The 14,968-nt window shown below is 40.4% G+C and overlaps 1 protein-coding gene across 6 annotated transcripts in view; it reads right to left on the bottom strand.

Moving 5' to 3' along the window:
- Positions 1 to 14,968, bottom strand: part of LOC129727178 (apoptosis-resistant E3 ubiquitin protein ligase 1) — an 83,280-nt gene that overhangs the window by 42,369 nt on the left and 25,943 nt on the right. For 2 of the 6 annotated variants that reach the window (XM_055684723.1, XM_055684726.1), the window contains exon 2: positions 10,264 to 10,867. The exons of 3 other annotated variants lie outside the window; for them this stretch is intronic. In XM_055684723.1, the coding sequence (XP_055540698.1) occupies positions 10,264 to 10,336 (73 nt within the window). In that variant the 5' untranslated portion in view covers positions 10,337 to 10,867. Of the gene's footprint in view, positions 1 to 10,263; positions 10,916 to 14,968 lie in introns of all 6 variants that reach the window. One more of the 6 variants, XM_055684724.1, reaches the window with a different exon arrangement.

Genomic DNA, 14,968 nt, shown 5'->3' with positions numbered 1-14,968 from the left:
TAAACTTTTCTGCAATCGACTGCATATGACACGAAGACTTTTTCCTTTTACGGAAATGCTTGTGTCATCGCAGAACAATGACTTTGTGCATCCTGGAGGCAAATCAGGAAGATCTGAAGTGAATATGTTGTACAGGACTGGACCCAAGACTGAACCTTGAGGCACACCTGCTCTGACAGGAAATCTATCAGATTTTGAATTCTGATAGACAACCTGCAGAGTTCGATCAGTAAGATAATTTTTTAAAATTTTGATTAGGAAAATTGGAAAATTAAAAGTTTGCAATTTCGCAATCAAACCTTTATGCCAAACACTGTCGAATGCTTTTTCTATGTCTAAAAGAGCAGCTCCAGTGGAATAACCTTCAGATTTGTTAGCTCGTATCATATTAGTAACTCTGAGCAATTGATGAGTTGTGGAATGCCCATGGCGAAATCCAAACTGTTCATTTGCAAAAATTGAATTTTCGTTGATGTGTGACATCATTCTGTTAAGAATAACTCTCTCAAACAGTTTACTTATTGAAGAAAGCAAACTGATTGGTCGATAACTTGGAACTTCAGCTGGGTTCTTATCCGGTTTTAAAATGGGAGTAATTTTTGCATTTTTCCATAATTTGGGAAAATATGCAATTTTGAAGCAGCAATTGAAAATTTTCACTAAAAAATCCATTGTGCTCTCAGGGAGATGTTTGATTAGTATATTAAAGATTCCATCGTCACCAGGTGCTTTCATATTTTTGAAATTTTTAATAATTGATTTAATCTCATTCAAGTTAGTTTCAATTATTTCTGCAGGTAAAAAATTCTGGGAAGAAATTAAATCAAATTGACGTGTGACTTCATTTTCAATTGGACTCACAAAATTCAAATTTGAGTTATGAACACTCTCAAACTGCTGAGCAAGTCTTTGAGCCTTTTGTTCATTGGATACAAGAAAACGTTCACCATCTTTTAAAACTGGAATAGGCTTTGAAGGTTTCTTAAGAATCTTCGACAGCTTCCAAAAAGGTTTTGAACATGGTTTCAATTTTTCAACTTTAGTTTCAAAATTTTGATTTCTCAGAAGAGTAAATCTGTGTTTAATCTCTTTCTGTAAATCTTTATAAATAGTTTTAAAAACAGGGTCACGAGAACGTTGATATTGACGTCTGCGGACATTTTTCAAACGAATTAGAAGTTGAAGATTTTCGTCAATTATTGGTGAATCAAATTTCACTTGAGCCTTTGGAACAGAATAATTCCTGGCATCAACAATTGCACATTTTAATGCTTCCAAAGCGGAATCAATATTCACTTCGTTTTGCAAATCAAGCTCATTATTGAAATTTCTCTCAATATAATTTTTGTATCTTTCCCAATTAGCTTTGTTATAATTAAAAACAGAGCTCATAGGGTTTAAAACTGATTCATGTGATAAAGAAAAAGTTATTGGAAGATGGTCAGAATCAAAGTCAGCATGTGTGATCAAATCACTACATACATGACTTTGATCTGTTAGTACCAAATCAATTGTTGAAGGGTTTCTTACAAAAGAAAAGCATGTAGGACTATTCGGAGACAAAATAGAATAGTATCCTGAAGAACAATCATTGAACAAAATTTTGCCATTGGAATTACTTTGAGAATTATTCCATGAACGATGTTTAGCGTTAAAATCGCCGATTATGAAAAATTTCGAACGATTTCTGGTGAGTTTTTGTAAATCACCTTTAAAATAATTTTTGAGCTCGCGTGTGCATTGAAATGGTAAATATGCTGCGGCAATAAATAAAATCCCAAGTTCAGTTTGAACTTCAATTCCCAAAGTTTCAATAACTTTCGTCTCAAGATGGGGAAGAGCACGATGTTTGATTCGGCGATGAATAACAATTGCAACTCCACCGCCGGAACCCTGAATCCTATCATATCTATGAACCACGTAATTGGGATCATATTTTAATTTTATGTTAGGTTTCAAAAATGTTTCAGTAATAATTGCAATATGCACATTATTTACTGTTAAAAAAAATTCATATGCTACATTGCTCCAGTCTTCTACACACACGCTTTCAAGATACTCTTTCTTCTTCATGCATTACCCTGAGTAGCAGCAAGCACGCACCGACAGCATGAGTGAGACTAACAACACTGGTATCAAGTATGTACTGCACTGGTGTCTCGGTCATTTCGTCAAGCGACGTGAGTACGTGACATAGCCTTGCGCTTCGCAATCCGAACCGAAAGAGCAACCTGCAGGTTGTATGTGATGTGTCTAGTCTCGTCGCACGTACATGGAAATCGTACGAGCGAGAGAGAAATTTCTCCGTCGCTTAAAAAAAAGCGCGTGCACAGGATGACAAATAATTATTCACAATATACAAATATTGCCATAAAAAATCGGCAACGCTTTTGTGGCTTTTTGGAATGGAGGATTTTGCTAGTTTTGCGGTGATTACAAAACATTGTGAACAGAATTTTGTTTCGTTTTTTTTTTTGCAAATCATTCAATGGTACTGTTTAATGACCAAATCCATCGAAATCAATCGTTCGAGTATTATAACTATTTAAATCTAGTGAGTTCACAAGTTTTTGTTTGCTGCTTGCACTGCTCCATGAGTAGCAGTCACTAATACACTCGACGTGAGAAATAAAGTGTCGGTATATGATACATATTCTGATTTCATTCTATGTCAATGTATTCGCAGTACAACTGTTGCGTTATGCGTTTCACACATTTATTGTGCGAGTTTTGTGCAACATTTGTGCGAATCGGGAAGACACAATGATTGTACAAGACTTCAACTTTTGCGTGTACAGAAACTATAGTATTATGCAGTTAGAGGGATTCCAAATGACCTAATTTGTAGCTATCTTCCAGGAAAAAGGCAGTTTGTCTGCGTAAACGGGATAAATAGCTCACTTTCCTCAGTGACGGTTGACGTTCCGCAAGGTAGCAACTTTGGGCCACTATTTTTCCTTCTTTACATCAATGATTTACAAACATAATCTACAAGGTAAGCACCGATTATTTATTGAAGATACTTTGTTATCGTACGAGGATGCAAATCCTAAAAATATAATACGTCAAATGGAGGGTGACGCTTCATATTTGATTTTTTTTTGCAATTGCAGTGCTATAGGCTTCTAATTCGCATATGAAAAAATACGATATCAATGAACGAACAGAAAGAAATTGCTGTTGAAATCTGGCGCTCGAGTTCTTTCGAAAATACGATTAATCTTCGATCATTTGTTTTTTTTGCCTTAAGAAAGGCACAGTTTTCTGTTCAAAATCTGTAGGGGAATTAAGGCAATCTGACAACACGCACTGGGAAAGCTGTTTCCACATTCAGTAAATTAGATGGCCGCGACAGAATTTGATTGCTAGGATCCAGCACAGATTACTTGCTTGTGTTGTCAAAAAATTATTAACTTTCAATAACCTGTTTATTTGCCTTGAAAAAGGCATTTTACTCTTCAAAGTTAGATTTGCTGATGGCAACTTATGTGCTGCCCCAACAATGGGGGAATAACGACACTCTGACGATACACTGCTGCAATCCGCTTCTGCTACAGTCAACGTTTTGGACGGTCCGTCCAGTTCACCTTCCGACTAAGAAATGAAACTGGATTCACCAGAAACACTCTTTTATAGCCGAAGGTTGCTACGAATTAGGCCACGCCTTTCTGTTCAGTTTTCTAATTCTCTAATATTCTTTAAACCAATTATTCCACAATTCGCATATTATTTTTGTATCCAGCGAATAAACACCGATGGTGCTCTCACACACGCAACGGTTTTAACCCGTATCTTATTGCGGTTTGTAACATCAAGCGATTTCGTTTGCTCGCTGTTGCGTGTTGCATCATGTTGCAACTGAGCAGCTGGGAGACGACGGAATTCTGTTCATGCTGATTGATTGAATCGACTTTATTTTAGCTCTGCATAGTCGAACTAACTGCTTTTGTGAATGCGTTCCAACAGGGCAGTTTATTATTCGAAGTCGGTTATGCTGATCGCAGCCTTTGCGCTGCCCCTACCGTGGGGGGTTTACTAAATAAAGTAAAAATTAGACAACTTCAACAGAATTTGATTGCATTCCGCACAGAATGTCCGCTTGTGTTGATGCCAGAAAATTATCAACTTTCAAATATTTGTTTATTTGCCTTGAAAAAGGCATTTTGCAGTTCAAAATCGGTTGCTGATCGCAACCTTTGAGCTGCCTCAACAGTGGGGGAATTAAGATACACGGACAACATGCACTGTGGAAGCTATTTCACATCCAGTAATTTGGACGGGCGCGACAGATTTAAATTGCTAGGATGCAACACAGAACGCTCGCTTGCGTTGTCAAAAATTACTAACTTTCAATGACTTGTTTATTTGCCTTGAAAAAGGCATTTTGATTTTCACAATTGGATTTCCTGATGGCAATCTTCATGCTGCCCCAACACGGGGGGAATAACGGCTGTCTGGCGACACACGCTGAGAAAAACCGCGCTGCTACTGGGACGTGATGACCAACCACAGGGCTAGTGCTGCTGCTAAGGAAGGACGACTGCTGTTGTCGCTGTCTAGAACTATTATGAGCGGCTCCGGCTGAAACAGGCTCTTATATAGGCCAAATAGCATGTTTTCAATTGCAAGGTATATGATTCTGTCGACCGTGCTTGGGAAGCAATCATATAACGATCAATCAGAGGTCAAATTTTTCGTTTTGACAAGGCTTGACTATTTTCAATAGTACAATAGTGCAATTGTCTGAGTCTGAGACTATTTTCAATAGTACAATAGTGCGAATAATAAAATTACAATTATCTTCTTTTGGGAAGAATCTTAGAAGATTTTCGAATCTATTGCTACAAGAACGAAGGAAATCCATCGAATACTAACCGATTTATTAGCATTTGAAATTGGACATATTTTTCACTGTTTTCGGTTTTAGATTTTCATTTCACATCCCTATGTAGCCGAACTTCCTGAGAGAAGTATTCAACTTCAAAAGACAATTTCCACGTGTTGTAACGTGCTGGAGCACGATATCTATGTCTGTGATAGGGAACCTTCACGTTCACGAGGCATGACTGGAGAAACGCGTCTGATAATGCGGTAAAATTTTTGATGTCTTTTTGTGCAAATTATTGTACTCAGACAAAAACCTGTTTTGAATTGGATGAATTTCTAGTGAATAAACGTTAACCGTTTGTTATTCAAAGTTGGTCATGCTGATCGCAGCCTTTGCGCTGTCCCTATAGTGGGGGGTTTACTAAATAAAGTAAAAGTAAAAATTAGACAACTACAACAGAATTTATTGCATCCCGCACAGAATGTCTGCTTGTGTTGATGCCAGAAAATTATAAAACTTCAATTATTCGTTTATTTGCCTTGAAAAAGGCATTTTGCGGTTCAAAATCGGTTGCTGATCGCAACCTTCGAGCTGCCTCAACAGTGGGGGAATTGAGATTCACGGACAACATGCTCTGTGGAAGCTATTTCACATTCAGTAAATTAGACGGGTGCCTCAGATTTAAATTGCTAGGATCCAACACAGAACGCTTGCTTGCGTTGTCAAAAATTATTAACTTTCAATGACTTGTATATTTGCCTTGAAAAAGGCATTTGATGTTCAAAATTTGATTTCCTAATGGCAATCTTCATGCTGCTTCAACACGGGGGGAATAATGGCAGTCTGGCAACACACGCTGAGAAAAACCGCGCTGCTACTGAGACGTGATGACCAACCCCAGGGCAAGTGATTTGTTCAATTTGAAGGCAGCCACAGGCGCAACCCGCTGCTATATTCTGTTACCGCTGAGTGCTGATATCTGCTGCTACTGCTGTCAAAGTTGTGGACGGTCCATCCAGCTCACTTTCCGACTAATGAAAGTAGCGAGTGTTCCCAGAAACACTCTTTTATAGCCGAAGGGTGCTACGAAATAGGCCACGCCTTTCAGTTCAGTTGTTCCATTCCCTAATGTTCTTCAGACAAATTATTCCACAATTCGCATATTATTTTTGTATCCAGCGAATAAACACCGATGGTGCTCTCACACACGCAACGGTTTCAACCCGTATCTTATTGCGATTTGTAACAGCAAGCGATTTCGTTTGCTCGCTGTTGCGTGTTGCATCATGTTGCAACTGAGCAGCTGGGAGACGACGAAATTCTTTTCATGCAAATTGATTGAATCGACTTCAATTTATTCCTGTAAAGTCGAATTAATCACCTTTGTTGAGGTGTTGTAACAGGACCGGGCAGTTTGTTGCTCAAAATCGGTTATGCTGATCGCAGCCTTTGTGCTTTGTGGGGAGGATTAGGTAAATGAATAAAGTAATTTTTTGACCGCGACAGAATTTGATTGCTGGGATCCAGCACAGAATGATTGTGTTATTGCCAAAAAATATCAACCTTCAATTACTTGATTATTTGCCTTGAGAAAGGCATTTTGCTGTTATAAATCTGTAAAAGCTGTTTTCTCATTCAGTAAATAAGACGGCCGCGACAAATTTTGTTTTCTTGGATTCAGCACAGAATGTGCTGTTGCCAAGGTAAAGCAAAACTTCATTGCGGACAGAAGGTCGAAGCCCTTAACTGGCAAATCGAGACGTTTGGTGCTACCTCGCTGCTGCTGTGTACTGTGATTTGTGTACTGGTGCAACCCGCTACTGCAGCTCACTAGTTATACTATTCTGTCGACCTTTTTAGGGAAAGGCAGCGAGCGACCAATCAGAGGACGTAATTTTCGTTTCAACTAGGCTTGACAATTATCAATAGTACAATAGTTCGCGCAATCAATCAACAGTTTTCTACATTTGGGTGGATGCGTGTATAATGTTCCAATCAATTGCTGCAAAAATGAAAGAAATCGGTTGAAAACAAACCGGTTTATAAGCATTTAAAAAATGACAATTTTCGTCCCCTTTTCGTTAATAGTTTTCCTATTTACATCCCTATGTGGTAGTCTAAAGAAAAACGTAGTTCTACGTCAAAAAAATCAAGAAAATTTATTATTTTTCGACCTTTCAGAGTATTTACAATACAACATGTGAAGTGTACCGTGTCAGTTGGTAAAAAACAAAAAAGAGATTCTTATACAATTTTCGAGACGAAAAACAAAACAAAAATAAAATTCAATCAACTAGTACTCAACGATGGAGAAAGAGTTAAGATTAGGGACAGTTTCACTTTTGTTTTGATAGACGCTAGGCTACCGTATCGATTTTATCTTGCAAACAATATTTCTGGCATCTATGGTGCAATGTAATGTTTGTCTGTGCAGAATTCAGTAGAACATCATGCGTCCCCACTGCTTTCCGTGACATGATTTCGCCCCAATACCCATGTCCATTAATTATCGTATGTCATTCGCGTGAGAAACTGTGTAAATTATGGTTTGCAATATTTCTCCATCCGCAGCCAAGTTACGCCTTTTAGCCGCACTTTGACTTACTCCATTTAACAGCAATATTCGGTGGTATTTAATTTGAAATCGAATGCCGCGCACTGATTGATTTAATGTTTTAAACATGAGTAAAGGAAGCACTAAATTAAGGACTAACAAAATCAGTTACTGCCAAGCGAATTATATCGAATGAGCTGCTAATTTCTCAACACCACAAAGATGCTGATGCTGATGATGATGTTAATGTTCACGCTGATTAAGCAATTTTCCTAACTCTTCCAGCTGGCTAGCAGTCGTTTCGATTTGATTTATTCACCACCCTATCGGGCAAGTGTAAACAAGTTATTAAAATAATCGATTATTGGTTACACAATCCGCTGTCAATCGAGCGGAGGATGCCCATGCTGCGTTACTTTCTATCTGGTTCTAAACGACTACGGCACACATACACACACGCACAGACACACAAACACACATACATGTGCGACGAGCGTGATAAACGAGCAGCGGAAAGAGTGCGGCGAGCAAATAGCCGTAAATTTTTGGCATCGATCGGCAAACGTAAACAGTGGCCGGCTCCAGCATGGTAAGCGGAACAAACCCGAACGTTGGCAGTAGAGATGAACATGTTGATGTAAATGGGATCATTTTCGCTATCTTGGCGAAAAGGAAGTTATGATATGGGTAGGAGTTTTACTATATTTAAGCAATTTCAGAGTCACTTTAAAGCTAAGATATTTTGTGGCATTTTTGAAATTTTCATCAATATTGTTTTGGAAGGGAACACTTGAACTGTCATCACAATACCAGTTTTGTTCCCTTCGAGGATTTGCTTTGATTAATGAACTGCACCCAACACACGTGCCGTACCTAAATCAATTTTCCAGAGAGGTGACACAAAAAATAGCAAAAAAAAAAAACGCAGTAGACAACGCCACAAAGTCTACCAACAGTCAGGGAAAAATGCTGTTCGTAATTTCACATAGCAGCCGAGTTTGGCGCCATCAAAGATAGCAGTGCTTTCTAGTCGTGTCTCTCAAAAGGTCATCCGAACAAATGACTGTACGCGATGGATGTAGAGAAAAAAACCAACTTTCTTTAGTTCTGGTACAGAAAAGACGGAATAGCTAGGAATCATTCAAGAGTGGTCGTTTCTTGCGCTAAATAAAGAAAATAGTCGGATAAGTTTTTTCTGAGAAGCTCCGAAGTGTAATCAGTGCTATCGTTGCTCATTCCGATATTTGATAGTCAGTAGACTAAGGAACGTTAAATCAAGCGATTCCATGATTAGATAGCAGCGCCGTACGACCGTGGTTGGATTTATAGCCTGGTTAGTTCTGCTTGGGTATTCGCCGGCCGCTCCGAAAAGTATAATTTCCGCTTGACCTTTTGATTCTATTCAAAGCACCGAAGTGCAGTAAGTCCTCAGTATGATTCGTTTCGAATTGCAGGGAATGGGCTGAAAATACTACATTCCGAACTCTTTTTTATCGACAGCCTTCATCTTCATCGTACCCACTCACGATAGGAAAAGCGATTGCATCCCGCCAACTTTGACCTTTTGCCTTGAGGAGCGCGAAAAAACCTTCATTTTGTTTATTTTTCAAGAATCTGTTTACGTCCTCGAAGGTGCATTGTTCACCAAGAGGCATGCAAATCGAACACCTGTCGGCAATTCCGTTCGTAACACAACCCCGACAATCGTTTAAGAAAGCCAACAGGTGCATACAACTCCAGCTGCGGCATGCAGGCAGCTAAGCCAAGCAAATTAATTTACGAAACAAATGGCTTCCAGTGTCACCAATTTTCACCTCTTGCCGGGGAAACCAACCAGGTTGGTGGAACGGAGCCAAAAGACGAGTTTCCATTGAGAAATTGCTTTATCCGAGTGGCGATAAATTGGCTGTGTGTTTTCTTTCCGAACGACATTCGCACCCCGAAGGTGGCGATGATGAGTTCTCTAACAGGAGCAATTATCGGTTATGTTGTACTTGCCTTGGCACCTTTTTGTTTTGCTGTCAGATTGTATTGTAGGTATTAGTAGGCGGCTACGAAAGGTAACGCGCGATCAGATAGGAAAAGCGTCAAATTATTTTCGCAGCTCACGAATCAGTAACCAGTTTGCTCCGTTTACCGTTGATGGCGTGCCAAGCGATGATGGTGGCGCGCGGTTGTTTGTTAGCCCGCTTGACGTTTGCATGCCTAACATCCATCAGCGAACTTTTTTTTGCGGCTGATAGCTGTCGTTTACGTCAAATGAGCATTCGGGCGGTAATGATTCGCGACATTGCCAAAGAAGGAAGTGTTGTGCGACTATACATAAATCATTTAGAATTTACGTGTTGAACGGGGAAAAGGTCGATGCAGAAGATTCATGGAGATTTATGTCTAGGTAAACTGTCACAGCAATATAAAATTTAGTGGTGGTGGTGTAACGATTCCTATCCTGATAGAAAATTATTTGAAAAAGGTAGACTTTCTTGAGTGATGTCCTGAAAATTTGATGTAATTCCATTATCGGTCTCATTTTCACTGTCACTGAATGTGCCGAATAATGTGTTTGAAACAAAGACGTAGTTCTATGTCAAACAATGACACTGCAAGAAGAAACTTTCACTATATTTTAGGCACATGCAATAGCAACTCAAAAGATAATTTTTGAAAACATTCGTCGGTACAATCTCGTAAATAGCAAATATCAAAGGCCTAGGATTCACTGTTACCTGTTATGAAGATATTCAAAAAGAATCAGAAAGCAAAATTTTGAATCTTTTTCTCGGCCCAGTTTCATTCACGAAATAAATCATATCTGTCTGCAGGGGGTAAACAATTGGCCCAGTTTTGAATATTCTCTGCAACGGATAAAAAAAATACCTACCGGACGACGCGGACACCGAATGCCGCATGGTGGTAAAAGCAATTGAGTTGATTTCCGCTTCCGGGGACCACATGATAGGGCTTCTCGACTCGACTGGACTCGACTCAAACAGGGGCTCAGGTCCGCTCAGCAGCACACTCCAAGCACACACACGGTGCTCGGTTGTTTCCGATGAACAAAACCAGGTGAAGAAAAAAAAAAAACCGACAAAACAAATATCTGCGCTACTAAAACCACAATCACAAATCACAAACCCAGGCAACGCCACTGCCGGGTTTCTCGAGAGTGCACTTGACTGCCGGTATTGAAGTTGCGATTAATAACGCCACTGCCAACGGTTTGCATTGGTTCTTCCCGTCGCCTACGGCGTTGGTCATCGCTCGGTTACACTGTCACTGACGGAATCACCCGAAATGCGGCACTTTTAGTCGGCAATAATTGCATTACCTTTATATGCCCGCCCCGACCTCTGGGTATAGCGAGAAGCGCGGAAAAAGGTGTCCGTCACTTTGTTATCGCCATCACTTATCACTCGTTGGCTTATCTATTTGTTTGTGGCTGAGCACTCTAGAAAATAGTTTTTTTTGCTGTTCCTTGTTTCATACTGCGGATGAGTTTAAATATTTTAGTGTTCTACTGGGGTTGGGAATTTCTATTTGGTGGTGAAGAAATGAAAAATTAAACCAGAGTGAGATTTTCTTCCAGTGCCAACGGAAGTCTGAAGGCCATAATTACGTGCGCCAGTGACCAACAGCGGAGATACGCTTAAGAACGGAAAATATTTTGCCTGCGTACGTTGCTATAATGGTAATAATTATTCATTTATTGGATTATGATTTTTTTTTCTTTTGCTTAAGGGGGGATCGAGATAAGTGTCATGCGTAGGCACCTTGATTGACGGCTTCGATTGTGGGAAGCCGAAACACGGGATTGAGCATTGTTCGAACCGGTTCAAGTGTTTACGAAATTAATTACGATTTCTACACAATGTGACTTGCTATCAAGTCGGAAACACCTGAACTACATAATCAAAACAATTGGGAGCAAAAAATTGCACTCGTGCTTATTTGGCAGGCGAAAGGTAACCAACCTTTATTATTAAAAAAAATTGATATTGAATTTAATTAGATGTTGATTTTGTGACAGATTGATTATTTTATGTGTGCCACGAGATTTCCAGTGATTCACAACAATACAAAACAGTTTGTTTATCAATGGATTGCTGCCGTCTGCTATCTGAAAAACATATCATTGAAGTTCAGATTTCATTCCTTTGGATTGCGCATCTAACAGACAGCCGGTGAAATTTATCTCATCCATTGTTGTGAATGTCAGTCATTCGGCTGAAAGTTGAAAAGAAGCTTATAACCTTCGTATGTTCACTTTCTTTGCGTCGCTTGGCACAGTTAACGATTGAACTTTTTCACGGTCGTCATATCACATATACCTGCTGACATCAGAATTTCACATTAATTTCATCATGTGAAAACTACCAAAAATGTTCACCAATCGTAAAATAAAGACGAGAATAGAATATGTTCAGCAGCATAGAAACGATATAATATAGAAAAAAATATTTTCAAGATTTCATTCCAGTCGATTCAGCTTTCATCTAATCAATCATTCCTCATCAGCGCTTCCCCTCTCGTTGATACAAAAACAAAAGTTAGCTTTCTATCTTGACGACAGTGATGATGGGTTCGAAAACAAAACCTCATTAGCAGTGTTTCATCGGGAAACGCACACAAAAAAGTTAAAGGGTATGTGCTTGAGTGCACAAACGTAGGCTTGACGTGGGACTATTGTGGGTGTAAAAATTTAATTCTGCCATAGCCATAGTATATAACACACACCAAACGAAAAATACCATACACAACAATCCATGAACAAAAAAAAACACACACACGCTACTCACACACACATGCTACTCACACACACACGCTACTCACACCCACACACACACGCTACTCACACCCACTTACACGCTATTCACACACACACACGCTACTCACACACACACACACGCTACTCACACACACACACGCTACTCACACACATACACACACGCTACTCACACACACACACACACACATGCTACTCACACACACACACACACACACACACACGCTAACGCTACTCAGACACACACACTTGGTATACGACATACTATACCTACACAAATTACTATCGGCAGCATCCAAACGGCTTCCAAGTCTTCCAATGGTCCCTTCCAACGGCTTCCAATGGTCCCCAGTGCCGATCACGTCCAGTTTCGGGCTGTATTCCAACAACGATATCTGAATTAGATTACCACTGGTGGGGTCCAACTCAGATCGAAGGGAAGCCGAACTGTTCGCTTTGACGGTCGACCAGGGAATGAGCTTCTCTCTGCTGCTGAATTGTCTTTTATTTTTGAAATTGTTCACAGAGGTATAATTTATGACAGGATAATTGGTCAGCCTTAAGGGCTCGTCATTTTTGTTCGTAGTAGTGCATTTAGATTGGTTTTTTAGATTATCTTGAAGATTAATTTTACATCTTTGCCTTAATGGCACGGTAAGTTTATGAATTTAAATAAAATTGAATAAGCTACCTAACTAATACTATCTTAAAAACTAAATTGACAAAGATCGAATTGCCTCGTGAATTGACCTCTGGCAAGCATCCCTGAATCTAGACAGAATTGCCTGTTTGCGCACCAAAAGTGTATCTAGACCGGCTAGTTGGTGGATCTCAGAATTACGCGTTCTTGGAGGACTGTTAAGGATCATCCTTAGGATCTTATTTTGGATAACCTGTAATTTATCATGGTGATACTTGGCACAACTCTCCCAGATTGGCAAACCGTATTCTAATACTGGCAGGATAATCATTTTATGGACAGCAAGCTTGTTCTTCAGGGACAGTTTGGATTTTCTGTTTATCAGTGGGTATAGAGATTTAATTAGGATGTTGCCTTTGATTGATGTTTTTTCCACATGTGATCTGAATATAAGCTTGCTGTCCAGAACAAGACCGAGGTATCCCACCTCTCTCGACCATTCGATGGGTGAATTATTAATTTTTAGCCTGACGTCGTCAGGCGGAACAAGTCGACGTGAGTTTGAGTGGGGAAATAAGATGGCCTGTGTTTTAGCCGCATTGATGCAAATCTTCCAGTTGTTGAAGTAGCCGGATAGAACATCCAGGCCTGCTTGAAGTTTTCTAGTCAGCGAACGGATCACTCGCCCTTTGTACATGATGGCAGTGTCGTCCGCGAACATGGACAGTACACCACCATCCGGAAGGGGAGGAACGTCTGACGTAAAGATGTTAAAGAGGATAGGACCCAAGAGGCTACCCTGGGGGACCCCAGCATCAACATTAAATGTATCAGACAGGGAGTTGTTCAAGCAGACCCTAAATGATCTACCCGACAGATAATTTTTGATGATTTTCACAAGAAAGATCGGGAAGTTGCACCGATGCAGCTTATAAACAAGACCATCGTGCCAGACGTTGTCAAACGCTTTCTCAACGTCCAACAACGCCATGGCAGTTGTTTTGGAAACGGACTTGTTCCGCCTGATAATGTTCGTTACCCGGGTGAGCTGGTGCACAGTGGAGTGCCCCTTCCTGAACCCAAATTGCTCTCTAAGGAAGATGTTGTTCTGATCAGCAAACTCTAGTATACGTCTCAGAATCAGTTTTTCGAACAATTTCGAAATAGATGAAAGGAGGCTAATGGGCCGGTAGCTTTTAGCGTCAGTGGGATCCTTCCCAGGTTTATGGATGGGGATAACTTTGGCGACTTTCCAACGGGACGGGAAGTAGCCAAGTTCCAAGCACTTATTGAAGATCTTTGCGAGGTGATGAAAGAAGTCAACGCTCAAATTTTTCAATTCGAGATTGACCACCCCATCGACACCCGCGGCCTTCATATTTTTACATGATTTGATGGCTGCCATTACCTCGTCTGCAGAAATTATAGATTCCTCTGGGACAACTAGAGGGGTCACAGCGATTCTGGACATTGTAGCTGCCACATCAGGCTCAAAGGGGCTCACCAGGGAACGACCAAAATTGTGAGAATTTACGAAATGCTGGCCAAGTGCATTAGCTTTTTCAGCTGGTGTTATTAGCTGAACTTGGCCAGCTTGTTGATCAGAATGGGAGAGAGGAGGGACAAGTCTCGGCTTGTTTTTCAGAAGTTTAGTTAATTTCCAGAAGGGGTTTGCACAATCTGGGAGAGAGCGAATATGACTTTCAAAGCTTTTGTTTCTGAGATCCACCAACCGGGCCTTAATGATTTTATTAAGACGATTGCAGTAAGACTTTAAGTGAGGCAGGCCAGTACGTTGATAATGGCGCCTAGTTGTGTTACGAAGTCTTATATAAGATTTAGTTAGGCTGTCTAGATTCAGAGTGTAACTCACCAGGTCAGAAGCAGGGATGTGTTGGTCACGGGCTAAGGATAGAGCCTCGTCGATGATCTGCAAGCACTGATCGATGTCGTCCGTCGATTCAAGCTCGGTGTTGTAGCGGATGTTGGCGTCGATGAACTGCTGGAACCGTGGCCAGTCAGCACGATGGTAGTTGCGACGACGAGCTCGAAATCGATTGGCGGAGTAGCCCACTTCGGCCACCACTGGAAAGTAGTCCGAGCTCAGTTCCTGGTAGACGATCGGATTCGAAAGGTTTGCCATGTTGGTGATGAAAAAATCGA

The sequence above is a fragment of the Wyeomyia smithii genome, chromosome 3 (genome assembly GCF_029784165.1).
Source record: "Wyeomyia smithii strain HCP4-BCI-WySm-NY-G18 chromosome 3, ASM2978416v1, whole genome shotgun sequence".
NCBI lineage: Eukaryota > Metazoa > Arthropoda > Insecta > Diptera > Culicidae > Wyeomyia > Wyeomyia smithii.
The sequence above is the reverse complement of the archived record's forward strand: the minus strand, read 5'-3'. Positions and strand labels throughout refer to the sequence as shown.